Below are 21,309 nucleotides of genomic sequence, written 5' to 3'. Positions count from 1 at the left end.
CTGTGAATAGTGGTTACCAGACGCTGTGATGCGAGACCCCAAGAGCGGTCTCCTTTCTCCCCCTCCAAAGTCAGTCTTGGGGAATGTCCCCAGTATACACATTTCCACTATGCATAATTGGAAACCTGACAGAGTGACGTTATAAAACTGAAACAGCAAGACTGATACATGCAGAGCATTTGTCATCCTGTGGAGGGAAGGCTCTGGCTCACTGAGCCCCTGACGGTTAACTGGGGACAGGATAGACAGGTCGTGAGGCCACGATGCTTCCTAATGATTGTGCAGCCTCGGGGACTAGACTCCCCGGCTCTATCCTCAGCCTGGTTACTTACCTGCGCTTCTTGGTTTTTCGTGTGTAGAGAGAGAGTAATTAACAGTCCCTGTGAAAGGGGCATGGTAATCATATGGTCAGTGTGCATGGAGTGCACACGTCAGGGCTTGACACATAGCAAGCACATTTTTGTAAGCTATTATGAGACACATTCACAGCGGATAAGTCACTGTGAGTGCTCGTTAAAGTGAATTCTACTTGAGTTTTTCCCCCAGAAATATTCAGGAATGGGTAATTTTGCTGCACAATACTAATGAACATGGACAAAACCCCTAGGGTAGGGCTGAAAAGAAAGAAATGTTCCAGTTGTTTAGATGTGTATTTTGTTTACGGTTGTGTAAATGTCAATTGTGATGTTTTTATTTAAATGTCCATTGTGGTGTGTTCCTGCTGCCCGGCAGGCTGCACACTTGGATAGCCTGCTTCTCTTTCTGGATGCCCTCACGTCTTTTCCATTCCATTTCATTCATTTATTCACTCTTCGTGATTCTCGTGGGTCTGAGCACCTCCTGTGCACGGGGCCCTGGAGACAGCAGAGGTGGTCACCGGCATCTGTACTGACGCGTGTGATGCTGAATGAGAAGTGACCTGGAAGAGGCACCAGGGGGTGAAATGCAGCTGTTTGGGAGGCTGTGGACATGGGCGATGAGCCAGAGGAGGACACACGTAAGCCATGTGGCAAGATGCTTGGTGGAGGAAGGATGGGAAGGTGTTGCGGTCGGAGGGAGGGGTGCGGGCGAAGCCTACAGGCAGGAAGCAGCATATGGAGGGTGCTGGCTCTTTAGCTGGGCAGTGGCGCAGCACGCAGGGTGTGAACTGAGGCACGGAGCCGCGGGCGTAGGCAGGAGCTGGGCTTGCAGCCTGGAACTGTGGGTGAGAACCAGCACAGAACTGACATCTGAGAGTGACAGCCAGTGTCTTCTGATCCCTTCCTTGTAAGGTGCACCCGGTCTGGCCCCATCCAGGACTCTGCTGGCACACTGGCACCTTGTGGGACACTCTGGGGCGGGTCACCCAGGCCGGGCCCGCTTCTGCTCCAAGTCCCCGCCCCGGCACCCTCTCCCACGGGAGACTCGGTCAGCTGGCTCACCTGCCTCACCTACCCCCTTTCCCTGCGGGCTTCCTCTTCACGTAGTGCTTGTTTTCCAACGTTTCTGGTGGTTGACCTTGTGTTTGTTGTTCCTCATACATCTCCTCAACAAAATGTGAGTTCCCAAAGGCAGAGGAGGATCTTTGGGGGTCCCGGCACATAGTACACACTCAATAAATATTTGTTAGCTGAATGAATAACCAAATATCTTTGAATTGTTTTTAAGGAGCTTTAGCTGTGGATGAGAAATAAGAGACAGAAGGAAAAACAATCTAGAAAGCCAATTCAAGCATATGTTTTTATTCCTTTACATTGTCCCATTTATATATTTTCCTATCAGCCCCATCAATAGTGTGAAAGTTTATTCCTGCTTTGGGTCTTTCCACAAAGGAGATTAGGAATGTCAGTGATGGTGTAAACAGCTACAAATATGTGCGCGATTCTTTTGGAATGAAAAAGCACGTTTTCTGAATTCCTCCTTTCCTTAGGATACCATCCCTCACTTTGCCCTACTGTGCCACTGATTGCTGGACTCTAGAGTAAGCCACCAGAAGCGAGGGCTGGGGGCTGGCCTATGCCATGCTCCTGCTGTTCAAATTCTGTCTCAAGATCAGCCCTCCTGGATCTGGTCTCCCTGCGTGGGAACCATGTTTGTGAGTCCCAATGTGCATCCCATACTGGATTGTCCTGTGGTTCCAGATGCTCCACCCTCTGACCAAGGGCACCCAGGCCTTGCCCGTGCCATGTCTCCCATACTCAGTCCTCTCGGGCTCTCCTGACCACCCCCCCGGACTCCCCTTCTCGTTTCCTACTTCTTGGTTACCACAGTGCTTCTCTTGCATTTCCATGTGACGACCTCCTCCTTCAGAGACCTTCGAAGACATCCTTGCTGGTGATCAATTCATCTCTCTGTCATAGTGAACTTTTTTGTGAAAACTTGTTCTCTTGTGAAACTGGACCTTCCTGGATTTTCTCATGTCTGTCCTAAATTTTCTGCCGCTTTTTTTTTTCTTGCATACCTACCAGTTTCCCCTCCATCTTTACCCCATATGCAGGCAGCAGTCGAGGCAGATGCTTCTGTCTTGTGTACATCTGTCCATTGCTCTTGCCTTGGGAGAAGCTTTCCCTTCTTGTCATTTCTTCGAACACTTTGCTCAGGCTGCACCTCCCTTTCCCCCTAGAGCCCTAAGCAAGGATGCTGTCCATGCTAACGACTGGCTATTTCCATCTGGTCCCCACCCTGTGATTTAATTCTGTGAGTTTGTCTAAAGGTAAACTCATATTTTTTAAAGTTTATTTATTTTGAGAGAGAGAGAGAGAACAAACAAACAGAGGAGGAGCAGAAAGAGAGGGGGACAGAGGATCCGAAGCAGGCTCTGTGCTGACAGCAAAGAGCCCAGTGTGGGGCTCAAACTCACGAACTGTGAGGTCATGACCTGAGCCGAAGTTGGACACTTAACCAACTGAGCCACCCAGACGCCCCTAAACTTACCACTTCTTAAATCACTTTTCTCCATGGCAGTAATCCTTATCATTGCCCGGGTTACAAGCCTTGGAGTCACTGTTGTATAATTTCTCTTCACACCTCTCCATATTTATTTTACAAAATGCTTTTTTATTCCATCTGCTGCTTTTTAAACTTGCTGTCATCACTGCTCTGTCTGGAATCCTCATTTATTCCCCAATTACCACAACTTTTCAGTTTCACTCTCTCCCAGTCCAAATTTCTCACACAGTCACCAGATCATCATCATCATCATTATTATTATTATTATTTAATAGTAATAATTGTTATTATGGTTATGTACTAACATCAACTCCATAGTCCACTGCCTTCTATTTTCTCTCCTCCCAACTTTCATTCCAACATGTTTCCATCTGTGTAATCATTAAACAGATTTCCTCACCTCACAGGTTCATATTCAGTCCTTCTCGTCTTTAGTTTTTCTTTAGTCAGCCAGTAAATTTATTTCTTATTGCTATAATGTGCTCATTTTCTTTCTGCATGGAACACTGCACACTTTCTTCTCCCTGGATAATAATGAGGATGATATGATAAATGCTCATGTTTCTGAGGGCCTCCTGGGTATAAGACGCTGAGCCATAGGTATTATCATATTATATATTTCTATTTATCCCTCACAATGAGTCAATGAGTTAGAGACAGTTATCATGTGTGCCTCACAGATGGGGAAATGGGAACCTGGAGAGCTAAGGCACGCACTGGAGCCAGTCGTTGGAGTTCTGTGTGTCAGATAAGCGATGCAGAAGGAGCATAGGGTCGGGAGCCTGGCAGATTTGAGCTTAATTCTAACTCGGTCAAATCCTAGTTGGGAGATTCAGGTGAGCGGTTGAGTCTTTCTGAGCCTGACTGTTCCTACTCATAAAATGAGGATTAAATGACAAAATTTGTGTAAAGCCCTGCCATGGAGCGTTTACCAAATATCCTTCTGTTGTCTGTCTCTTCTGTCTCCTCTCTTCCATGGAAAAACCTTCCCCGCGCATCCCAAACCCTCCCCAATCCCGTTGCCTCTATATTTCCGTAGCAATTTTAATTTCTCCAGCTTAACTTATGACTCATTTATGGACTGCCTTCATTCAGGTATGTGGGTGCTGCCTTCCTGGGTAGATTTTAAGAGCAGGGATGATGCATTTTAATTCTGCATTTCTAATGGTGCTCGACAGAGTGAGGAACACAGAAGAAAGGCTGAATTTTTACTTCCTAATTGACTTATCTGCTTAGGTCGCCATTTGATCTAGCGACGGCTGATGCAGTCACCCACGCAGGCCCGTGCACCTTGGTCCCATCAGCCTGCCATTGTTAATGACGCTCTCCCTCTCATTTCTCTTCCCAACCGCAGCGTGTGCGTTCCGGTACAATGGGCTCTCCTTTGTCTACCTCATCTACCTCTTGCTCATCCCCCTGTTCTCGGAACCAACAAAAGCAACGATGCAAGGTAAGAGACGTGTGCTGTTCTCTGCTGAGGTCGGAATGCATTTCGCTGGGCTTCTGGGTCTGTCTTTATCTGATACGAGAGATGCTGTCTGTGCGTCGTGCTGGTCCCGTTGGGAGCGGGCGTCAAGTGTTTGAGCAGCTGCAAGTTGAGTAGCGTGGAGCTGGTTGGTGACACGTTTTTGTCATTTACAGAGCTATCCTCCCCCACAAGTTCCCAAGTCGGTCTTCGTTGGTACGCTTGCAGTGTATCTGGAACATTCTGGCTGGTTAAGGTGAACTCAGGGTATTTTCAACAAAATAAGGCAGAGGGCGGAGCAACATTGGCACACGCTTTGCATATTGGATTGCTGGGGAGAATGTGGTGGCAAGTGGAAAGGAGGCAGAGCACCGTCTTAACATTTCCAAGCCACGTAGCAGGAGTACCGGGTAAGAGGCCGGGTCCCGGTCATGACTTGTTTATACATCAGCTGAGATCTCTTCCATATGCCTCAATCAAGTGCTGGAAGAGAGTAATCTGAGTCTGGAGGAGGGTTTCTCAAGCATGTTGCTGCAAAATTTTGGATCCATTTCCCATTGCCCTGCAAGAATCTGAAGGCATAGAAAAGAATGTGACGATTTCTTCTGAGGTTCAAATTAGGAGGCATGGTCTGCCTTCTAAGTTTCCATATTTGAAGTTCTTCCACAAGTATAAACATTAAACCACACCAGGTCAATTTTTCCAAACAATACCGTCAGAAATAAAGACTGTGCCCAGTGTCTCAGGTGAGATGGCTGTATATTAACATGGAAGAAAAAGGAAGTTGTGTTTGGCCCAACCAACAGGGTGGTGCGGGAAGGGCCATTGGTCACTGCCACCAACTTATCAACTTGTGGTGAGTCTTCAGGAAAAGAGGTGACGACTTGGTGTATGCAGAACAGCAAATAATGGCTCTGTCTTTCCTGAACTATTGCATTTATAATGCATATTATGATTCTTCATCTGAATAGTGAGGACTGCAGACGCCGTGTTGACTTTCCTGCCTGAGGGAGAACCTGAGTAACCACTCTTGGTTTTTTTTTTTTTAAGTTGATTTATTTATTTTGAGACAGAGAGCACATGAGAGTGGGAGAGGGGCAAAGAGAGAGAGAGAGAGAGAGAGAAAGAGAATCTCTCACTGACAGCCCAGAGCCCAATGTGGGGCTCGAACTGACGAACCGTGAGATCATGACCTAAACTGAAATCAAGAGTCAGATGCTTAACCGACTGAGCCACTCAGGTGCCCCCCTAAGTAAGGGCTCTTCGAAGTCACTTAAATCCTTACTACAACAAGTGACGAAGAGCTGGAGAAAAGTGAGTGCAAGCATAATCCTTATCAAACCTCAAGATCCCTTGTTCAGGGGACCACACCCACTCTTGCCTCATTCCTACAGTTTAACATAAACGAAGACATTGAAACAGAGTAATTTCTGGCCTCAGAACCAAGGTTATAACATACGGGCAACTTGTATTTCATGGCTTGGCCTGGAGCTCATGTTTAAAAAAAAAGGGGGGGTATCATACACATTCAGAAACAAGTGCTTTAAAAATGAGTACCTGGGGGCACCTGGCTGGCTCAGTCCGTTAAGCGTCTGACTTCGGGTCAGGTCATGATCTCACGGTCTGTGAGTTCGAGCCCTGCGTCGGGCTCTGTGCTGACAGCTCGGAGCCTGGAGCCTGCTTCTGATTCTGTGTCTCGCTCTCTCTCTGCCCTTCCCCGCTCGTACCTGTCTCTCTCTCTGTCTCTCAAAAATAAATAAACATTAAAAGAAATAAAAAAGGAGTACCTGTATATATTCAATTAAATGATCTGTTACTTTTATATCAAGATATCTCCTTATGGTTTTACCTGAAAATCAGGTAACTGGAATTTTCTCCCTTCATACACCTTCTTCCCAACTAACCAGCCCTGCTTTCTGTCGAGTTGCCTCAGTCTCTGCAGGGGTGGTCGTGCGACTATTTCAGAAGTGCGGGACAATCGGCCCAATGTTTCTACCTGGTGCACCAGGGACTGACACTGTCAGGAGGTGAAGCATGAAATCAAAAGCAAAAAGCCGTTCTTCTCTATGTAAAGAAATATCCCGAATTCACAAAATGTTGCAAGGTCAGTGCCCAGGCAAAGCATGATCAGCACGCACGTCTGCTGGTGCTGCTCCTAATGGGAGAGAGGGAGGCACTGGGCTTGAAACGGAAACCCACAGGCATCTGTGCAGTTAGTATAGGGAAGCACTGTTGTGAGTACTTTCCTCTTTCCTGCACTTCAGGACCAAGGAGCTAAGACACAGGACTGATATTCAGATACAGTAACCTCACTTATTGATTTGTTTGCTTGTTTGTTTATGGAGACACAGAGGGTCTCTAGGCGAGGATACCCCACATATTTTTTTCTGAATGTGCAGGGCTCACAATCCAGACATTTCTAAAGTCTGTGTTTGGAGATACCCACACTGGGCATTTCTGGCGGTGCGTGGTCCGGGACCTGCAAGCTGACGTGGCATAGACACAAGCAGTGGTGGGTCTGGCAGAGTGACCACAGTGTGGCTTTTCAGGAAGAGTCAGGCTCCGACATGCTCGGACCTCCAAATTCGCGTTCACCTACGTTTCTCATGAATCAGTAGGAGAGCACGTTGTCAAACCGAAAGAACTGTCAGCAGCCTCTGTGTTGCCTGCTCGCAGACTGTCTGCCTGAAGCCACAAGTGAGTTTGGATTGCCCCTGGAGCCAAAGGCGTCTGTGCACATTGCAGGGACCACGTAATGACGTGGACCCCCTAGACTGGAAGCATGGTGCTGATGTGTAAAAGTTACCGTGTGACCCCGTGCCCTGCATTTGGTCTGTTGGATTTCTTTCACTCTTGTGTGATTATGTTTCCTCTAAGTGTATCCATAGAGGGACAAGCAGGTGGAGAGTTTCAGGGTTGCAGCTTGGAGGGTGTTTCTGTGGCTTAGTTCCTGGCCTCACGATTTCGTGGGTTTGAGCCCCGCATTGGGCATCAGGCTCTGTGCTGACGGTGCGGAGCCTGCTTGGGATTCTCTCCCCCTCTCTCTGCCCCTCCCCTGCTCACACTGTCTCTGTCTCTCTCAAATAAATAAACTTAAAAAACTGTAAAAAAAAAAAAAAGAGTCAACAGGGGTGTCTGGGTGGCTCGGTGGGTTAAGCGTCTGACTCTTGAGTTCGGCTCAGGTCATGATCTCGTGGTTCATGAGTTTGAGCCCACATCGGTCTTTGCACTGACTGCTTGGAGCTTGCTTGGGATTCTCTCTCTCCCTCTCTCTGCCCTCCCCTGCTCATGCTTGCTCGTTCTCTCTCTCTGTCTCTCAAAATAAATAAATAAACTTAAAAAAAAAAGAGCTAACAGAGGCTGGAGGACTATAGTCATTAGAAGATTATATAATTACATTATTGCAATATTGTGATGGGACTGGATTAGACTACAGTGGGGGGAGTCAGGGGTGTCATGAGTAGAACTGGGACACAAGAGCCACCTGAGTGTCACTAGAACCACAGGAGGCAGTCAGGGGACCGATCTGTGTGGACAGGCATGCCTGGCACTCTTACTAATAAGAGTCATGTGAGGCAAATGAGACAGTTCCATGTTCGTGGTCAGTGAACTACCCATAGCTTTTCAACTGTCAGGAGGGGTGGTGGAGGGGATCTTTCCCTTCAGTCTGTTTTCTACCAGACAAAACATCCCTAGTTACTTAAAAGTGATTTTTCCACCGCTCCATCCAGATGGACTTGAGCTGGAGGTGCTTCCTCCTGTCAGAATCCCTCCTAAACTGCCATGTGCAGGAAGCTGAGGTGTAAGTTTGGAATTGCCTCTGAGGACTAGGCACCCCATTTCCCAGCTGTCAGGAGGCCTTGGAATTTCTCCCTGGGAGTTGATGTCTGAAGGGAGCTCTCTCTCCCCTCCAATTCCCCCCTCTCTCGCTTTCTCTCTCTCTCTCTCTCTCTCTCTCTCTCTCTCTCTCTCTCTCTCTCTCTCTCATACACACACACACGGGTGTGCACACTCAGGCCATGGAGAACAGGCACCTTTCATCTGCCATAGGTCAGCGTGCAATTACTTAACTCAACAAGACCCTCACCCCTCTTCTTGCCCTTCGGATTTCCCAGGCAAGTCATATTTCAGAGCTGCTCCAGGCCCTGGAGCTCACAGGGGTGTCTCTGGGAAGCCACTCTCACTAGGCTTGAAAATCTTTCTAAGATAGTTAATTCTCTCGGCTTCTCCACCATTCTGTTTCATATCCTCTTCGGGGGAAGGAACCACGGGTTGAGAACATATGTCCTTTGCCATAGCATTCATTGGAAAGTGAGGGAGGCTTGGTTCCTCAGCTCTTTTAGGGTTTCCTCTGAAACTGAGCCAGAGTCCCATTTTAATGCATTTATTATCTGAGTCTCTTTCCCTTCTGACATGTAAACTTCAAGATGGGAAGGATTTTGCTGTTTTGTTTATTACCCTGTATTTCCAGGTCACAGAAACAATGTCTGGTGTATAGTAAGGCAGTCAGTAAATATTTATGGAATGAATGAATGAGTGAATTTATACTCACACTTTCTCATTTTAGAAGCATTTATAAACATAGCTATGGTCTTATGCTTACCTCAGTCTCCATAATAGCAAACATCATAGAACAGTTTATTGTCTATTTTCATCCCTCGGAGACAGAAGCTTAGGGTACAATGGGCCATGGGATTTTGCTATTTCAGACTTAATTGGGGTCAGAAGATCATGAGTAATTTAGTAAATCAAGATGTTTTATGCTCTTATAGGCATTTTATTTAAGCATATAATACTGTAGGAAGGAAAAGAAATCTTTTTCTGCTGTTTCCCTAACGGTGTGCTTTGCATTGGGATTGAGACTGCACTCCATTAAACACTAATATATAATTAGCTTCAAGTGGCTCATACATTTGAAGTCGAGGAGATACTAAGTTTTAAGTTTATGTATTTATTTTTGAGAGAGAGAGAGAGAGAGAGAGCAAGCATGAGTATGGGAGGGGCAGAAAGAGAGAGAGGGAGGGAGAAAGAGAGAATCCCAAGCAGGCTCCATGCTGCCAGCCCAGAGCCTGATACAGCTCAAACCCATGAGCTGTGAGGTCATGACCTGAGGCGAAATCAAGATTTGGAGGCTTAACCAACTGATAACTCCTTAACCAGGTGCCCCAAGATACTAACTTCTCTAACCAGACACAGATTCCCTATACCTTGTGGCATATGGAGTATACCACATCAGCCAATATGGTGGAAGAGTGTTTTGTTTGAATGGAATACAAGTAATAAAACATATTAGTTGCGGAAGAAGGCCATGGTAAATGCTCAGTGTATATTGGCTAATAATAATATTATTATTTTGAAGTACACTATTACTTTGAACATCAGAGCGAGAGAGTTTTAGAAATCCTAGCCTCATCCGGATGACCACCATCAATATTTACCTCGGGACTTTTCCAGTGCTCTCTCAATATCTCTAAGAATCCCGTGCTTTCCAACATTTCTTGCTAAATCGTATTTGGGTCAAATAACCTGTTAATAGAAAGCCAATAGCACTGCCTACTAAGCACATATTATTTATGTGCATGAACTAGTTTAAGTCTCACAACGACATTTTGAAGTGGCTGCTGCTATTATTAAAAACTGTTACCCCAAATCCTTGTACTGCAGATGGAGACTGAATTCCAGGTGGGTTGAGAATAAGCCTGAGGACACACAGGTGCCCTATGGGTGGCTGTGCTCTTAGCAACTATGTTGTTCTGACTCATGCCCCCGAGAGAGAACAAGGTCCTCTGGGGATTTGCGAGCGACAAGGGAAACCTAGTCACTTAATAAATACTTGTTGGCTGATAGATTACTAGGCTCCAGGTCTGGAGAGATAGTTTGAGTATATTTAAAGGAGATATTTTAATTTGCATTGGTTCAGATTGATAACCTATGCCTTATGTTATATAGAACATATATCTTACGGTGACGGGTTATTTCTTTCAACAAATATGAATTCAAAGACTTCCCTTCGCAAAATACGATGTTTGAATTTGTGAAGGATAAAAAGAAGAAAAAAGGGTTCTTCGCCTCTCAAACACATGGATATTATATATCTCATTGAATGAGAAAGCCATATAATTATTCAGTGATGCTGTCATCTCTCTAAATTCATCTCACACTACTTTCCTGCAGTTGGCCTTAGGAGTAAGCTGGGTCTGATTTATGCAACATTTGGAGTCCCTTCAATGGCGGGGGGCAGTGGGGGGGGGTGCTGGTGATGTAATTAGTCTTGTCAATTTTAAGAAAAGAGATAAAACCCTTGGGTGCCTGGGTGGCTCAGTCAGTTGAGCTTCTGACCTCAGCTCAGATTCATGAGTTTGAGCCCTGCATCGGGCTCTGTGCCGACAGCTCAGGGCCTGCAGCCTGCTTCGGATTCCATGTCTCCCTCTCTCTCTGCCCCTTCCCTGCTTGCTCTCTGTCTCTGTCTCTCTCTCAAAAATAATAAACATTGAAAATAAATTTAAAAAAGAGATAAAACCCAGAATATTTAGTATAAACAAAATATCTTCAGGTCTCTCCTCATTATAAATGAGGGTGTTTAAAGTTTATTTGAATGTGGGGCGCCTGAGTGGCTCAGTCGGTTAAGCGTCCAACTCTTGATTTCGACTCAGGTCACGATCTCACGATCCTGAGATTGAGCCCCGTGTCAGGCTTGAGCTGAGTGTGGAGCCTGCTTGGGATTCTCTCTCTCCCTCTCCCTCTGCACTCTCTTTTTCTCTCAAAAGGCATCAAAAACATAAAGTTTATTTGAATAAGAACACCATTGTTGCTGCACACAAAGGACAAATACACACGGAACATCTTTCCATGATGAATATATGTGGATATAAGAATATATTACATGTAGGATATTGTTATCAAATGAGATACCCAGACAAAAAGGCAGCATCCTGAAGGAAGTAGCGATTAACTAGATTTACCCTGGAATCTCGACTACAATAGTAGGCAGTGCCTTCTCGACCCAGACCAGAGAGTTAGATGTCATATCTGGAGATGTCCTTGGAGGGAGGATGTTAATAACAGTAAAGGTAGCCAACTGTATGTCACAGGGTCTATTGTAAGCACTCCCTATGTAGTAACTCATTTGATAAGAAGAGAGAAAAATGATTTATTGAAAAGGGAGAACCTCCATTCTGGAATGAAAAGAAAAACCCACATTTATTGTGAACCGGATTATAAATCCACTTAACAAGCTAGGAATAGTCCATAGTGAGGTTCTCATATTACTGTTGTCTCCTCTTATTAAGGAATTGGTGGGGAGGCTACATTTGTGAGACTTAGATGCCTGTTCTCCTTCTGCCACCCCACCTCATCAAGCCTTTCCATGGGTCCTTCCCCACAAAACTGTGATAGAGTGAGTCCTTGCACGTACCTGGTCATAAATTCTTGGGTCTTGACTGTGTAAATGCTCCGGGTCCGGGGCGTCTTTCAGTTGGTTTTAATAAAAAGTTTTACATCTTTTCATTTACTCTGGATAAATAATAGTTCTGACATTAGAAGCATACATCTGGCTACAGTGTGAATTTGCTGTTCGCTGGAAATTGCTTCTGTCTGCTTGCTTGGTCCTGCCAGTAGGTGTTCTCTTGGGCTGCTGGATAAAAGGCTCTTATCTTAATAGTGTTATTCAGTTCATATAGTCACTTCCTTTTTGGGAGCTCCATGATTAAGAATTCTCCAGCCCCCCCCCCCCACATACACACACACACACACACACACACACACACACACACTCACACACACACACACACACTAAGACATACGGAGATAATTGTTGTCTAAGGTGTATAATTCTCTCTAATGCCAAAGTTGTCTTCTTGTTTGAAGACCCATACTCATTCTGAGAGCCTTCTTCCCAAATGTTTGCCAAGATTGGGCAACCCTGTAGGAGGTGAGAACAGCACTCCCAGTGGTAGAGGCAAGGGAAGGACCTCGGGTGCCTGTGTGGATCTTTCTTAAGTTTTCTGTCTTCATTTATGATGGCTAGCTCCTCCTGCAGTAGGGGAAGCACAGGTAGTGGGTCCAGTCCTGTGCCAAGGCCAGATTGCCAGAGGAAAAACAGAACCACATGCTGCCAACCCTTTCGGGCTTTGCCTTCAAATATTTTTCAATACGTGGTTTGTGGAGGAGATTTTTATCTTCCCTGTGATCAAAGGAGTGAGTCCCTGAAATATCTTGTTTTTTTTTAAAATAAACTTTGCTTTGTTATTTTGAATAAGGTAACAGGTCCCCTGGTATATTTGCTTGCATTTACATGTGTAAGTTACAAAGAACGTATTTTTTTTCCTCGTTGTTGGGATGTCTTTCAACATTTGGAAGGGGGATAGAATTAGAGAGGGTAGTAAAGGAGATGAGGCTTCACTGAACTTTGGTGACAGTGGTTAGCAGGCCAAGTTAACTTTTGTAAAGGATTGCCAAAGTTAATTTTAAAATGACGGGGGAGAAAAAGATATTTTCATCTATCCAGCTCTGAACAGGGGTCCTGCTTTAGGTGGAAATTGTACTAATCATACGGAGACTGTGTGTGTGTGTGTGTGTGTGTGTGTGTGTGTGTGTACGTGTGTAAAATAATCATCAAAAGGGCCTTATTCTGAGGTTCTCACCCGGGATGCACCTTACCAGAATCACTAACAGCACCCTGAGAAAAGAATGATGTTCAATTTTCCTCTATGAAGAGGCGAAGAGGTCTGTTAACTTGTAAAAACATGTTTAGACGTCAGGGAGGAAATAGTAGCAGATATTTAAAACTGCTTGCATCTGGTTTTTGTTAAAAACACTGTTAGTCTTTATACCATTAGACTTATTACTATGTTTTATTATGTCATAATAAAGCAAAACCCAAGAAAATATTTAATTGAGTAAATTATTAGGTGTTTTACTATTAATATCTGCTCACCACCAAGAGGAATGCTAACAGAAATAACGAGATGCTTGTTTCTCGAACTTTTGAATGAATTAATTATAGGTCCTTTTTCGGGATGGTTCAGATGTAACATTCTTTTGTTTTAAATTTGGCAACCACTGCTCGGTCAGAGAAGGACTTTCAGGAATACATGTAATTCTTAGCCCAGCAAGCATTGGATCATGTTGGTTTATGACTGGGGATAGGTTTTCAGAAATCCCAAACGCTTTCCTTTATTTGGCTCTGATATACCAAGCCTGTAATATGGCCTTAGCTGTTGTTCAGATGAGGTCCTGTCATTACAGGAAGGCCGTTTACCTGAATTGGTATCAGTTTGTTGATCTCATCTCCAAATTACTATTCTTTTGTTTATTCATTGGACAAACATGTACCATTGCCTACCCTGTCAGGCTTTGTACTGGATAGACTGTATTGGATAGACTGAGGTAAATGGTATGGGCTCTCTGTCCCCAGGATATAAATCCAGCTCTGCTATTTATTTAACTGTGTGGTCTTGGGCAAGGTCCTGAGATTATCAGCATCCTTGTTTCCCCATATGTTGAGTCCTTGGCACTGGTCCTTGACACAGTATTAAGAGATCTACCTGTGGGGGTCACGTGTCACGTACATGGGCACCTACTTATGCCATATATGCTGAACAGATGGATAAAGAGCTTAGAAATCATAGCTCCTCTCCTACATTTTTTTATTATAGTTGACATGCGTTGCTATATTAGTTTCAGGTGTACAACATAGTGATTCCACATTTATATGCATAATGATGTGATCACGTCAATCTAGCCACCATCTGTTACCACATAACATAAAATCGTTAAAATATTATTAACTGTGTTCCCGTTCTGTACATTGCATCCCCATGACTTATTAATCTGATAAGCGGTAGTTTGTACTTTTCAATCCTCTTCCCCTGTTTCGCTTATCCCTTACCCTCCACCAGCAACCACCAGATTGTTCTGTTTCTCTAGTCTGTTTCTCATTCGTATTTTGGATTCCACATATAAGTGAAATCATACCATATTTGTTTTTCTATGTCTGACATATTTTACTCAGCACGATATCCTCTAGGTCCATCCATGTTGTCACAAATGGCAAGATTTCATTCTTTTTATGGCTGAGGAATATTCCACTATATATCTTCTTAATCCATTCATCTATCAGTGGACACTTAGGTTGCTTCCATATCTTGGCTAAATAATGCTACAGTGACCATAGGGTGCATTTATTATTATTTTTCTTATTTAAAAAAATTTTGTTAAGTTTATTTGTTTATTTTGAGACAGACAGAGAGCAAGTGGGGAGGAGCAGGGAGAGAGAGGGAGAGAGAGAATCTCAAACAGTCTCCATACTATCAGTGCAGAACCCAATGTGGGGCTTGATCTCACAAACCATGGGATCATGACCTGTGTTGAAATCAAGAGTCAGACATTTAACCGACTGAGCCACCCAGGCGCCCCCATAGGGTGCATTTATCTTTTTGAATTATTGTTTTCATTTTCTTTGGATAAATACCTAGAAGTGGAATTGCTGGATCATAAGGTAGTTCTAGTCTTATTTTTCTGAGGAACCTCCATACTGTTTTCCACAGTGACTTTACCAATTTATATCACCAACTCTGCACGAGGGTTCCCTCTTCTCCATGTACACACCAACAGATGACATCTCATTGTGGCTTTGATTTGCATTTCCCTGATAATTAGGAATATTGAACCTCTTTTCATGTGCCATCTATAGGTCCTCTTTGGAGAAATGTCTATTCAGGTCCTCTGCCCATTTTTAAATTGGATTATTTGATTTTTTGATACTGAGTTGTGTTAAGGATTTAACCCCTTATTGGTTACATAATTTGCAAATATCTTCTCCCATTAAATAGGTTGCCTTTTTGTTTTGTTGATGGTTTGCTTTGCTGTGCAGATGCTTTTTAGTTTTATATAGTCCCATTTATTCAGTTTTGCTTTTGTTGCCCTTGCCTGAGGAGACAGATCAAATATGTATATATATATATATATATATATATATATATATATATATATATATATATAGTTAAGACTAATGTCCAAGAGATTACTGCCTATGGTTTCTTCTCGTATTTTAATTCTCTGGTCTTACAATTAAACCTTTAATCTATTTCGGGTTTATTTCTGTGTCTGGTATAGAAAATAGTCCAGTTTCATTCTTTTGCATGGAGCCGTCCAGTTTTCCCAACACCATCTATTGATGAGACTGTCTTTTCCCCAGTGTATATTCTTTCCTCCTTTGTTTTTTTTTTAATGTTTTTATTTATTTTTGAAGGAGAGAGGGAGACAGAGCATGAGTGGGGGAGGAGCAGAGAGAGAGAGGGAGACACAGAATCCGAAGCAGGCTCCAGGCTCTGAAACATCAGCAAAGAGCCCGACGCGGGGCTCGAACCAACAAACTGTGAGATCATGACCTGAGGTGACGTCGGACGCTTAACCGATGGAGCCACCCAGGCGCCCCTCCTCCTTTATTGAAGATTAACTGACTGCATAAGTGTGGGTTTATTTCTGGGCTTTCTATGTTGATCTGTGTCTGGTTTTGTGCCATTATCATACAGTTTTGATTACCATAGCTTTGCAGTATAGTTCAAAGTCAGCGAGCATGATGCATGGAGTATCTTTCCATTTATCTTCGATTTCTTTCATCAGTGTCTTATAGTTTTCAGAGCACAGGTCTTTCACCTTCTTGCTTAAATTTATTCCTACATATTTTATTCTTCTAGATGCAATTGTAAATTAGATTGATTTTAAAATTTCTTTTTATGATAGTTTATAGAAATGCAGAATTAATGTATATTAATTTTTTTAAAAAAAATAATGTTTATTTTTGGACAGAGACAGAGACAGAGCAGGGGAGGGGCAGAGAGAGAGAGGGAGACACGGGATCTGAAGCAGGTTCCAGACTCTGAGCTGTCAGCACAGAGCCCAAAATGGGGTTTGAACTCACGAACTGCAAGATTATGACCTGAGCTGAAGTCAGATGCTTAACTGACTGAACCACCCAGGAGCCCCAATACATATTAATTTTTTAAATAAAAATATTTATTTCTGAGAAAGAGAGAGAGAGAGCATGCACACAGCAGAGGTGGGGGGGACAGAAGATCCAAAGTGGGCTCTGCACTGACAAGCAAAGAACCTGACACAGGGCTCAAACTCCCAAACTGTGAGATCATGACCTGAGCCAAAGTCAGATGCTTAACCGACTGAGCCACCCAGGTGCCCAATGTATATTAATTTTGTATTGTGTAACTTTACTGAGTTCATTTATTAGTTCGAATGGTTTTTCTGGTGAAGTCTTTAGGTTTTTTTCTATATATAGTCTCCTGTCCTCTGCAAATAGTGGCAGTTTTACTGTTTTCAATTTGAATGCTTTTTATTTCTTTTTCTTGTCTGATTGCTGTAGCTAGGACTTCCAGTACTATGCTGAATACAAGTGGCAAGGGTGGACACCCTTGTCCTGTTCCCAAGCTTAGAGGAAAAGCTTTCAGCTTTTCACCATTGAGTATGATGTTAGCTGTGGGATTTTCATACATGCCCTTTATTATTCTGAGGTGTGTTCCCTCTATATGCACTTTGTTGAGGTGTTTTTTTTTAGCATAAGTAATGTTGACCTTCATAAAATGCTTTTTCTCTATCTATTGAAACAATAATACAATTTTTATCTTTTTTGTTTGTTTGGTAAGGTGGTTTGCTAATTGGTTTGCTAATATCTTGTTGAGAATTTTGTTTTGCATCCATGTTCATCAGGGATATTGGCCTGTAATTTTACTTTTTTGTCATGTCTTTTTCTGGTTTTGATATCACAGAATTGCTGGCCTCATAGAAGAAGTTTGGAAGCATTCCTTTCTCTTAATTTTTTTGGAATAGTTTGGGAAGAATAGCTATTAACTCTTTGTTAAATGTTCGGTAGAATTTGCCTATGAAGCTATCTGGTCTAGGACTTTTATTTGTTGGGAGGTTTTTGACTATGGATTCAATTTCATTACTAGTATTTGGTCTGTTAATATTTTATATTATTTCTTGATTCAGTCTTAGGTTATATGTTTCTATAAATTTATCCATTTCTTCCAGCTTGTCCCATTTATTGGTAAATAATCGTTTGTGGTAGTCTTTTATGATCCTTTGTATTTCTATGGTAGCAGATGTAACTTCTCTTTCATTTATGATTTTATTCGGGACCTTTCTATTTTTTCCTGATAAACTTATAGTAAAGGTGGTACATTAGCCACCTACACAGCTAGTATGAAGGCTCAAAGATAAAAGTAGTAAAATCATCTATATATTCAATAACCAGTCTAGGGATACACAAAATAATGAGATGTAAAATACAACATGAGAACCAAAGCATAGGAGGTGGGAGTAAAAATGTAATTGCTTTTATAATGTGTTTGAACTTAAGCCACCATCAACTTAAAATAGACTGCTCTATACATAGATACACAAAGACTAAAGAAAAAAGGAATACGAACATAACCCTAAGGAAAGGCACCAGATCACAAGGGAAAAGAGCATGAAAAGAAGAAAGGAACAGAGAAGAACTACAGAAGAACCAGAAAATGATCAACAAAACGGCAATAAGTACAAATCTGTCAGTTGTTTTTATCAGTAGTAAGTGTAAATGCACTCAGTGCTCCCATCAAAAGATGTGGGGTGGTTGAGTAAAAAAAAAAAAAAAGACTTGTCTTTGTGCTGCCTGCAAGAGACTCACTTCAGATTTAAAGATGCACACAGACTAAAAATAAAGGGATGGAAAAAGATATTCCACAGAAGTGGAAATGAGAATATAGTCCTATCAAACAAAATAGACTTTAAAAGAAAGACAGTAGCAAGAAACGAAGAAGGGCATTCTATAATGATAAAGTGGTCAATCCAAGAAAGGATCTAACATTTGTAAAATTTATGCACCCCACATAGGAGTGCCTAACTATATAAACAACTAATATCAGACATAACATGAGATGTTGATAGTAATACAATAATACTAGGGGACTTTAGTAACCCATTTGTATCAGTGGAAAGATCAACCAGACAGAAAACTGATAAGGCAACATCAGTCTTAACACATTAGGCCAGAGGGATTTAACAGATACTCACAGAACATTCTATACACAAGCAGCAGAATACACATTCTTCTCAGCTGCACATGGTACATTCTCCAGGATAGAGCCCATGGTAAGCTCTAAAAGAAGTCTCCATAGATTAAAAAAGATTGAAATCATGTCAAGCATCTTATCTGACCACAACAGTATGAAACCAGAAATCAGTTACACAAAAACAAAAAACGAACCAACAAAAAACATCTGGAAGAAACACAAACAGGTGGAGGCTGAAAAATATGCTACTAAATGCTACCAGTGGTCAATGAAGAAGTCAAAGGGAGAAGTCAAAAAATACTTTGAGACAAAGTAAATGGAAACACACAACAGTTCAAAATCTTTGGGGTGCAGCAGAAACAGTTCTGGGAGGGAAGTTTATAACAATACAGGCCTACCTGAGGGAATAAGAAGAATCTCAAATCTAACCTTCCATCTAAAGAAACTAGAAAAGGGAGAACAAACAAAACACAAACTAAGTGGAAGGAAGGAAATAATAAAATTCAGAGAGGAAATAAGTGAAATAGAGACTGAAAAAAAAACCAGTAGAAAATATCAGTGAAACTAAGAGCTGGTTCTTTGAAAAGATAAGGAAAATTGATAAACTTTTAGACAGACTCATCAAGGAAAAGAGAGGGATGGGGCGCCTGGGTGGCTCAATCGGTTAGGCGTCCGACTTCAGCTCAGGTCATGATCTCACAGTCCGTGAGTTCGAGCCCCGCGTCGGGCTCTGTGCTGACAGCTCAGAGCCTGGAGCCTGCTTCAGATTCTGTGTCTCCCTCTCTTTCTGCCCCTCCCCTGCTCATGCTCTCTCTCTGTCTCAAAAATAAATAAAAATTAAAAAAAAAAGAGAGAGAGAGAGAGAAAGAGAGAAAGGGAGCATACCTCCTCTAACTGTTACAATTTATTTTCCCTTTGAACATGTTCAACTGATTTAATATGCTTATGTATGTATTTTGAGTCAGTTTCTTTCAGTTTTGAAGTTGGTTTACTTCAAAGACTGGACAAGACTAATTTCTGTTTGATTCATTTGTTAGGGAGTCTGGACTTTACCTCCTGTGTGACTATTTCTCTTAACCCACCTGTGTTTGCACAGATTTATACAAAATAACCTTTTGAGATAAAAACTTACTTTTAACTTTTAAAAGTTTACTATATGCCAGAAAACTCTCCCAAGTTTTCTAGACAGTACTCACTTAATTCTTATAACTCCCTTATGAGATAGGTGTTAGTATTACTGTATTTTATAGATAAGGAAACCGAGAAACACACAGAGGTTCATGAATAATTCTTGAAATGAACAAGTTGTAAATTGATTAAAGGAGTGAGAGCGTCTAGTATAAATAATTCAGTTACCTACATGGACATTTCCCTCGTTGGACTATATGATAAAATTAATACAAAGTGAAAATAACTCCATAGAGATTTTGCATGTTGTCTAATTGCTTTATGACAATGTAAGTGGACAATTGTACTGTAAACCACTTTTTACTGTATTTCTTCAGCATTAAGCAGAAAGAATATACTGAGGATATTGATACAAAATATGCGTTAATTTTGCTTGTTCACTGAATAAGCATTATTGAGTGTCTGAAGTGGGCCAGGCATTCAACTTGGCACGAGAGCCGCCAGTAACCGAAAACACTGGTTCTTTTAATCTTATAGCTTACCATTTGGTTCTCCCTCGTTCCCTTCTCTCTTTCCTGCCTCCATCCTATCCTTACTCTCTCCATTAAAAAAAAATTAATGTTTATTTATTTTTGAGAGAGAGAGAGACAGAGCATGAGTAGGGGCGGGGCAGAGAGAGGAGACAGAATCTGAAGCAGGCTCCAGGCTCTGAGCTGTCAGCACAGAGCCCGATGCGGGGCTCGAACTCACGGACCACGAGATCATGACCTGAGCCGAAGTAGGACGCTTAACCTGCTGTGCCACCCAGATGCTCCACTGTCTCCATTTTTTAAAATTAATTTTTCCTAAATATATTTTCTGCATTTCCACTTGCCAATACTATGCGCGTGTAAGGAACATTTGGGGAAAGCCACCAGCAGCCTCTTTGGTGGCCTGGAGACAGAGCTGTCAAGCTGTGACAAGTGGCACATGGTGCTCGGCATACTGCCTCTGCAGGTGGCAACGGCTGGGCTGGCCTGCAGTCCCTTTCCAGAGCTCCAGACCTGAAGGCCAAGACTCCGTGGGCATTTAGGTATCAAGGATTGCATGCGTGTATTCTGGAGTGGTTTCAGATCATTAAGATAGCCTCTTTCTTTTTTTCTCTACAACTGGCTCGTCATGATCAGTGCTACAGGATCCCTTGACAATTGGGTGCAAAGGATTGTCACCCTCATGGATCAACTTGTTCATTGTATATCACACTCCTTTGGGTTTAATGGCATCTGCAAAGTGAAAGTTGCTCTTTTAAAATGCAAGGACACCCGGCAAGGTAGGGCTCCTGTGGTCCATGGGGAATGCCTTAACTCTCTTTGGAGTGGATCTGTAGTGCTCTGCCCAGGTTCCCCCGTCCCTCCCTCTGAGAGCAAGGATGGCAATCAGACATCACAGAGTAGGTGACCCTGGGGCAGGGCTGGTGGGGAGACACGGGTTGGGAAACAGGGCATCTCAGAGTGCTTATACAGGCTGTGATCCACACGGGCTCTGACCAAGAGGACTTGTAAAGGCTGAATTCTGGCCCCTGTTTTGCTGACCCCCAAAATACTAGTCTAGTGCAAAATCACTTGCTTCCAGAGGAATGAATCCTGTGGGTGAGCTAAGAATGAGAAAAAAAGTAGGAGAGCACACCGCAGACACATTTTAGAGCAAAGCACAGTTTTCCTGAAGGTGAGCCCTATCTCA

General features: G+C 42.8%; 1 protein-coding gene across 10 annotated transcripts in view; it reads left to right on the top strand.

Annotated features, from left to right (window-relative positions):
• Nucleotides 1–21,309, top strand: part of PIEZO2 (piezo type mechanosensitive ion channel component 2) — a 468,071-nt gene that overhangs the window by 79,347 nt on the left and 367,415 nt on the right. For all 10 annotated transcript variants that reach the window (XM_053902383.1, XM_053902382.1, XM_053902379.1 and 7 more), the window contains exon 2: nucleotides 4,283–4,378. In XM_053902383.1, coding sequence (XP_053758358.1) covers nucleotides 4,283–4,378 — 96 coding nt within the window. The remainder of the gene's footprint in view (nucleotides 1–4,282; nucleotides 4,379–21,309) is intronic.

Source organism: Panthera pardus, unplaced genomic scaffold (genome assembly GCF_024362965.1).
Source record: "Panthera pardus isolate Hobbes unplaced genomic scaffold, ASM2436296v1 HiC_scaffold_15, whole genome shotgun sequence".
Classification (NCBI taxonomy): Eukaryota; Metazoa; Chordata; class Mammalia; order Carnivora; family Felidae; genus Panthera; species Panthera pardus.
This window is presented reverse-complemented; position numbering and strand designations above follow the sequence as displayed.